This window comes from Halyomorpha halys, unplaced genomic scaffold (assembly GCF_000696795.3).
Source record: "Halyomorpha halys isolate HHAL.00 unplaced genomic scaffold, Hhal_1.1 Scaffold2598.1, whole genome shotgun sequence".
Lineage (NCBI taxonomy): Eukaryota > Metazoa > Arthropoda > Insecta > Hemiptera > Pentatomidae > Halyomorpha > Halyomorpha halys.
Genome location: NW_027113721.1, coordinates 114,218 through 123,041, shown reverse-complemented (window position 1 = coordinate 123,041; position 8,824 = coordinate 114,218). Strand labels below are relative to the sequence as shown.

The following is an 8,824-nucleotide window of genomic DNA, read 5'->3' as shown; positions in this document are numbered from 1 at the left end:
AAACTTATTATTAACAATTTTAAAATCATTATTAATTATCATTAGTATACCTTACTTTTAATTTCACAGCCTCACACAAATTTATAAAACTTGCAGGCTATTATACTCACGTCAAATATAATTCAAACAAAATTAACCTATGAACGCAAGCCAATAAGGGAAAACATGTATTTATTAATTACCTCTATTCATCCCTATTACATTTAAATATAAGTAATATTATTTGAAATAATAATTAATTATTATAGTTTAATAATATTAAATAAATTTAAACCAACATTGTGCCCGGATTTAATTTAAAATTAATATATTATATTTAATATAAGAAGATATGAAAATAATAAATTAAATCAAAATATAGTTTGAAATAAAATAATAATATATCTAATCTGGGGGTTAGGTTCAATAATTTTTATGGATAAGTTTATAATACTAGACCGACAGAACATAATTTCCAAATAGAAGAATTTATATTTAAATGTGATAGTGACAAATATAAATAATTTAAATATAGAATGGTGGACATTTATTAATAAATAAATATAATTTCCCTTATTGGATTGTGTTTTTCGGTTAATTTTTACTCATTTATACGAATGGGCATAGTAGATGTTCTGTAAATGTTAGATATTTATTTGAGGCTGTAAAACTAAAATTAAGGTGAGCTAGTTCTGACTAATATTGATTTTCAAATTTTTAATGAAGATTTTGTAAAAAAAAACAACTGTTATTTTATTTGATATATTGTTCTTGACGATTCGGCGTTAGCCATAATAGGTATGAAATTTTATAAAATGTTTTTTGATAAATTAATCTATTAATTACGTAAGACTCCTCAATAGAGATGAATATAGGGGAAAATTAAGGAAGATAAAGGTCCTTGTCGGTGTCAAAGAGGTGAGAAGGGGGAGAGTATGGAGCGAGGAAGAAAGAAGATTGCAGTCTGAAAAGTGTGGGGAAAAGTTGGGAAGAAATGATATTCGCGTGATCTATAAGGCCGTTTCGTGTCTAAAAAAACAAAAAAAAAACAAATAGAAGTATAGATTGAGGTAGAATGTATGAAGAATATAAGAAGATAAGAATGGATAATTTAAATAAAATATACATGTAGTAAATTACATGTGATCGCGGAGTAATTTTTTGAGGTCAAAATAAACTTATTTTTTCATGCATTACACCTATAATATTTTTGTTTCCTGAGCGTATTATAATAAATCATTTTTTCTTTATTTATCCATTTTGCGGGACTTGATTATTTGGACTCACGGGCCAAAAATGTATACTTCCGTCGAAAACGTGAATTCGAAATTCTGCACAATTGCAATTCTTTCTCGTACTGTATATTCCATATATAGGTAAGTGAAAGTGAAAATAAATGAGTCAGAAAAAAGATTAGGGACTCCTGATCTATTATATATTTTTCAATATATTGATTATGCTCTTATAATATCAGAAATTGGTATCACAAAACTTGAAGAGTGGCCTCAATTTCGCCCTAGGTCCAATCGAGTCATGGGTGTCGTTGAAGTAATCGTTGTAGTTTGACTCTAAGGACCAGAGGAGTCGCTTGTAACCGGGCATCACCTGTGTTGAATAGAAGGGCAAATCGGCCCGCTCCAAGAGGATCAAGGACTTGGGTCTAAACGGCCTAAACGTGTTCCACATGAACAGCTCCGGTCTGCTCTTCAGCCGAAGGTACATCGTGCTCGCTTTGTCCGTCCCCAGGATCAGCATTGGCCCGGGCTTCATCCCCACCGTCACCACTGACCCGATTAGTCGTCCTGATCTGTAGGAAAGAGTAGAAGTCATCAAGAGTGGACACTATGTATATATATATATATAATATATCTTAGAAAATATGATATTACTCTTAGCTGTACTAGAGACTGGCTTGAAAAACCAACATTGCATTAAAGCAAAAACAATGAAACCAGTTGATATAATGACAGGCTCTAATTTGAACAGGTTCAGATAATTACTATTAATAATATTCCTCGTAGCCAATTTAATCTTTTTATTTAGCGAAAATGTGATATAACTATAAAAATATAAACATTTTATATTTTGTACTTTGGTTTCCGTCACTTCACTTCGTTCATGTCTCTTTGTACTCATTCTATTTGATCTTGTTCCTCCGGTCTATTTATATCCTAAGGTTTGCCTATAGGATATAAGAATGTAATTGGATCCAAAAGTAGATCTAACCGTGATTTCCTCATAATCATCTTCATTTCAAGTGCCCTAAGAACTTCGCGTAAGTCGGTTCATCATAAATAACGATAATAAAACAATACTAGAAATTAAAGCATGTTCAAGAGTCTTTACGATCAAAACTCTAAAATCTCTGATCTTGTTACATCGACCAATTGAAGCACTGAGAATGGACTTGTTATACTTTGGCTGGGGAATTTGGTCTGGTTTTACTTTAGACTGAAGCTAGGAAACAAATAGTTGCAAATAAAACTATGAATATTGTCATTCATTGATTATTGCCGTGGACACAAGTTTTAGTTATAATTGATTCATTAATAAATAAACTTTGTATCCATGACATTTTAGTCAGATTTATTTATAACTTATTTTGTAGAGACCAAGGGACAACAACCATACTTGGTGGCAGTCGACCATACCACTTGACCGAAGTATTAAGTTACAGTACACCTTCGGCACAGAATTAATTGTTCATAAATGTGGTTTGTTATAAATTTCTTGCTAGACTCTAACGTTTAAGATTCATGTACGAGAAATCAAAAAGTACCTAAGATTTAGAAATGCTTTATTTTATCAATCTATTAAGCCGTCTGGTAATCATTTCCATGATAATTGCGGGTTCATATATCATAGGCCTCAATACTCAGTTTTTGGCAAACTATAAAAATACGTTGGCCAAATAAATACGTTATGGTCCTCTCTCATATATTATAATACCATAACGTTTAACGCATTTCGGGATGCACCGTTAAGCAGTTAAAGGTGAAAAAGACATATTTTGCTACAATGCAAAATTATTTAACTAATGTCTGAGGATCGCTAAAAATGAGTTTGTTTGATAATAATTGTTTTTCAATTATTTGAAGATGTATGTTTTCTGGGCTGTTTTATACATCAGTCTCCTTACCGTTAGGGGATTACAATATACTTGAGAGATATTCACATTTTATCTAATACTAATTTTAAAATGAATCTCCCGAGAAGGTTACACTTTCTGAATCAGGAAACATGGTATTCTAACTACTATTAGTAACATGACTCTTACAGATATCACATCATAACCTCTTACTGACATCAATGAGTTAACGCTTATTCTTCGCCCATGACTTACCGGGATAATCTATCTCTTTTCATGACTCAGCGCTCAAAAAAAATTCTCCACAAAGTGAAAATTTTTCGGAGTCACCCATCATCCATGCAATAAATTATTCAATAACTGTTTAAAATATATTATGAGTACACGCCCCTCTCTGACGTGAAATTTTTCATTCATCACACAATCCTGCCCAGGAGCTTTTAAACATGATTTGGATGAATTTTAGTGCTGAATTCTAAAGATCAAAGCCAACAAAAGAGTGGAAAATTCAAATTACCCTTTAAAAAAAATAATAAAAACAAGGAAATAGAGTATCTTACTTTCAATTAAATACGGTAAGTAGAGGAGTATTATTAATTTCAGAACCCTTTTTTTTCAGATATTTTTTTAATATATAATTTCTTATCTATAGACTTTCCTTATTGAAAAAATATCAAGTTATCTACTCCAGTAACAAATGATTAATTATATTAACCGAACTTTTTGTTGAATCAGTTGAATAGCGAGATTAAGGAAAGGATGGTTTATTAAACAGAATAACTTACATGAAATAGAGAAATAATAGAGGCAAGAAATTAGAAGTGAACTACATTTCAAAGTGTGAAACAACATCTTATTAAAACTTATACTCAATCTACAACCAGACAAGAAACCTTTTTTTTTTTTATTAATTTAAATGGTAAACAGACCTTGCAATTAATTCAATCTAATTTGCTGAATTTTAGACTTGTATTAATAACAAAAACAGAGGCGTGATTGAGAGAGAAGCTCCGGGATCTCCGGAGTTCTGTTTTTGTCTTCTTAAGTAAGGGGACAAGCTCGTTTCGGAGTTCCTCAGGCTGAATGTAAATATTGTAAATTGGAATGATTTAATTTAAGATGTTATTTCACTCAAATTTTGATTCTTTGTTTTTATATTTTATTCATTTTCTGTTTTTGCTATTGAACTTATATATTTGTAAATGTGCTCTCTGATCCCTATTATCGTTGTCTGTATGCAGAACGTAATATTACACAATAAAAAAAAAAAATTAAAAATTATTATTTATAATTATAAAAAAAACGAGGAAAGTGTGTTTAAGGCATTAAGAGTGTAAACAAGTTGGAAAGTATTATTGCCAAAATGAAAAAAACACCGTCTGAGTTTCAAAATACGTGGATAAGGAAAATAGGTAATTGATAAAAACTCTTCATTAAACATTAATTATATCTTTTTTATTAAACGCAAGTTGGCTTTTGACACAATCAGGTCAAAACGAGGTTAATAAGTATTTCTTACTTTATAATTCACTTAGCACCATTGGTAAAAGATCAACTCGAAGTCATTAAAATAAAAAAAAATCGACTTTTCGTGTTATTTTAAATTAATCTTAGAAGAGGTTGCAAGTTGTTTTTATCTTCATAATTCATTAGCTATTGGTTCATTTATTTCACAAACACGATTTAAAAGGATTAAAGCGCTCATATGTAAAAGACATGGACCAAAACGTGTTGCGGGATGTATAAGGAAAACATTTTGCAATGTATAAGGTAGCAATAGATTTCAAAAAATCTACCAAATTAATAAAATTCTCATCAGTTCTTCCCCAAACCAATTGTATAGGTTTTGTAACAGTCGGTCGATGTAACTGGATCTTGACCAATTTTAATAATATATTTATGGCATTATATTTTCTTTTATTTATAGTTTTTTTAATGCAATAATATCATTTCACTTGAGCTGATATCAGATACTAGGCTTTCATATAGATCTCAGATAGGATTATTCCATTGGGAGTACTGTTCGACAAGCTTAATCTGGTCTCTTCTTCTTCTTTCACTCAAATGATAATATTTTATCTGTGTCCTCAGTTTAAAATTATATAAAATTGAAAAATGAATCAATATGATAACGATTATGAATAAACATTTTAATGATTACATTACTTTGGTTCATCTAGTAATTGTGATTTGGACCATAATTAGAATTTAGTGGTTCTTTAACCCCTTAACTAGTAAGTACGAGTTAATTCGAACGCGCTAACAGGCCAAACTTTGCACACTCGAGATAATTTGAGGGGCATTGTATTTTATGTTGCTATAATCACACTCTAATATAATTGAGAATTAAAAATAACAAAGTGATAATAATAAAATAAATAATAATAATTTATTCTGTGTAATAACCCTCTATATATAGGCCTGTGTTTACATAGGTAGCTAGACCGATATCCAAAATTAAAATACAAATTTTGATTATTTTTTAATTTTTTTTATTGCCAAAGCAATATCTTGAATTGTATTTTTTAACATACAAAAATGTTACTTTTTCTGTCCAGTTTTTGTCAAAAAACTGTGCATTAAGGGGTCAAGTAGTTGAAATTAGTAATCAAAATTCTAATTTCATATTCTTCTATCAAATTACAGTAATTTGAATGTAATTTCTTGCCAAATACTACCTTATACACTCTGAGCAATTACGAATATGGGAATTGGAAGTAAGTTTATATATTTTTGGCTCCCAGCGATATGTAGTAGTGAAATTGGATATTCTTCGTATTATATCTTTCACACAGAAATTCAGAATTCTCTGTTCACAATACGTAGCCGTAATAAATACTTTTTTATATTTTTAATTTTCTTTTTTTTTTATACTCATTTAAAACTTGTAAATATGTACATAAACATTAATTGCTCTTTTTTTCTAATTATTTTTATTGGATTCTTATTTTTCTTTTTAATTTTATTTTATAAGAAGATAGTTAGCATATGTTACGTTATTATAATTAAAAATATAAATGTCTCTTTTATAAATGGTATTAATAGTATTCATTCCTATATTCTTATAGGAGGAAATCTAACCACAGATGTTTATTATTTTTTTTTTTTTATTGTGTAATATTACCCTTTTTCTTATTTCATAGATAATCTTAATATGGATAATAGAGCTCATTTACAACATATCTACAAATATATAAATTAAATGCTAACAAAATAATAAATAGGAGAGATACAAATAAATAAAACAAATTTAAACTTAAAGTAAAATAATGTCTTAAACACAACCTTATACTATTTACAATATTTATATTCAGATTGGATACTCCGAACCGAGATCTTTCCCCCACTTGTGGAGGAATGAGCAGGACTCCGGAAGATCCCAGCGTTCCTCTCTCAACCTCATCACTGGTATTAAAAGCCAGTGGAGGGTGAGTGAAAGCGCTAGCCGCAGAAAATATTTAATGTAACCCGAGCCAGGTGCAAGTCATCCTCGTTTGACCCACCAACCAGTTCTTTAAATCTTTATTACATTATTAGCTGCCTATATTAAAATGACATACTTAAACTATAACTAATGAGTAATAATTTTCTTTATACTTTCTAATGCTAATACGAAGATTAAGTTAATTTAGAAAGGTCTAAGTACATATCTTATTCAAAATTAATTTTGTTGACATACTTGATATTGCAAGTTCTTATGTAAAACATGTTGGTGCCGTGGAGATAACTATAATATAGCATCGGACCAGAGCCCTCATCTCTCCTTATCAAACCTAAGTAGAGAACGTCCTTCGTCAAGGGGTAATCAGTGGAGTCTCTAGGCAGTGCCACCTACCTCCACACCAAATCAGTATTACAATTTATCTAATTATATGGTATAATATTTTATATTTTCTTGTTAATAATTGATTAGAACTATAGTAGCCATCACGAATTGGGACGGCTCTGAAATCACCAATTGAATTGACCAGAATTGCCGACACTTATTTTACTACCTGATACCTGCAACAATATTAAGTTGAGAATATGTTTGGGGCTGCGCTCAGTGGAGTAATAATGAACTAAAATAAGTTAAACTTATTTTATTTGTCTTAGTTAAACTTATAATAGAGTGGAAAAAAAGTCAACAGTATTTCAAGAAATTGAGAAGACAACAGACACTAAAACAATATTAAATATAATATTGCAAAAGTAAAAAATTATAATAAAAATCAAAAATATTAGAAAAAGAAAAAAAAACATTTTAAATCTAAATATCATAAATTGTGCTCTATGTAAATAATGAAAAAATTGAAATTAATAAAATTAGTAAGCAATATATATAATACAATAAGAATTATGATATACTTACAGATAAAATAAAAAAATAAAGATGTGATATTAACAAAATAATAAAGTTATATCAAGTCAAAAGAGTGCAAGTAGAAGAACGAACAATATGACGTGATGAACAGAAGTAATTGACGTACGTAAAAAAAAGTAAATAAGGAAAGAACTGAAGAGACAAGATGGGTATGGGAGTGAGAAAAAGAAAGACAATTAAGTAGTAATATTACAACAACAAACATAAATGTATTTTTATTTTCTTCTTTCTTCTTTAAATAAAACAAATCTAACAATAGCTATCAGTATAGAGCCAACTGTGGAAATCCGTAAGATATAATTTTATCTTGAAATTTCAGAATCAAGGCAAAGTTATAATTAAGTTAACCCTTGAATTGCTTTCAAGTTAACACATGTTCCAAAATAAAAATATTAGAAAACACTCGCTAATAATTTTGATTTGATAAATCATTTTCGATATTTTTTAATACCTATTTTGTGATTTATATTCCTCATATCTTCAACTGAACGAAACAGGAAAACTTGCCGTTTTGTCCAACTTGGGACGTTCGACGTTGCCTCCAATGGGCGATTTATTGATGGAACTACTCCGACCATCGAAGAGTATTTTGGACTAAGTATAAATAAAAATGAATAAACCAAATCATTTTTCGTACTTACCTTAAATCCCCTCACTTCCTCTCCGTTCCAGACTATCAAGGCGCAAGTCCCAGCGTCGCTTATGTAGACGTATGTTTGGCCGTCGTCAGTATTTTCGACTTCCATAAACTGTAGGCGAGAATCAGCACATACTAGATTAGTGAAACCATTTCTGCTCAGCATCTGAAATTTATACAAATCTCACTTATATATAAACAGATGTGACATTGTCAAAGGAAATAGAGCAGAGATATGCAACAATTTTACCATTTGAGACCTCATACAAGGCAGTAATAAAGACTAAGTAAATATTTTTTGTAATTTTGTGTTATTATTTTAGTTTGTCTAAGCATACATTATATTTATATTTTTTTTTTCTTATTTGACCTAAAAAATTCTGTGATGCTAAAAAAAAAATTAAACACATTTTAAAAAATCTCTGGGCGGATAATTAAAAAAAAATTGTTTCATTGTTTATCCAAATTCTTGGAGATGAATCTTCTGATGCTTGAAACATCTCTAAGTTTGTCTGGAAACATCTATCATTCTAACGATGAATTTCCTCTACTTGGTATTCAAAGGAATAACAAACGGCCAAACACTATTCTCGGAAGATTTGGCTGGGCTGTTGTAAAGTGTATCCAATTAGCGGTGATGGTGGACAAAAATCATTAACAACTTGTTATTTTCAAATAAACGATTCTATCAATTGTTTTCATGTATGTAAAATATATTAATAATAATAATGTAGCAATATAGTAATATATAATATTA

General features: G+C 29.5%; 1 protein-coding gene across 2 annotated transcripts in view; it reads right to left on the bottom strand.

The window, feature by feature from the left end:
- Positions 1-1,397: 1,397 nt before the first annotated feature.
- LOC106691650 (major royal jelly protein 1) overlaps positions 1,398-8,824 on the bottom strand; it is a 20,918-nt gene continuing 13,491 nt past the window's right edge. The window contains exons 4-6 of one of the 2 annotated variants that reach the window (XM_014437498.2): positions 8,072-8,233; positions 6,747-6,898; positions 1,398-1,786 (exon numbers count right to left, since the gene is read on the bottom strand). In XM_014437498.2, coding sequence (XP_014292984.1) covers positions 1,450-1,786; positions 6,747-6,898; positions 8,072-8,233 — 651 coding nt within the window. In that variant the 3' untranslated portion in view covers positions 1,398-1,449. The remainder of the gene's footprint in view (positions 1,787-6,746; positions 6,899-8,071; positions 8,234-8,824) is intronic. The other variant, XM_014437500.3, reaches the window with a different exon arrangement.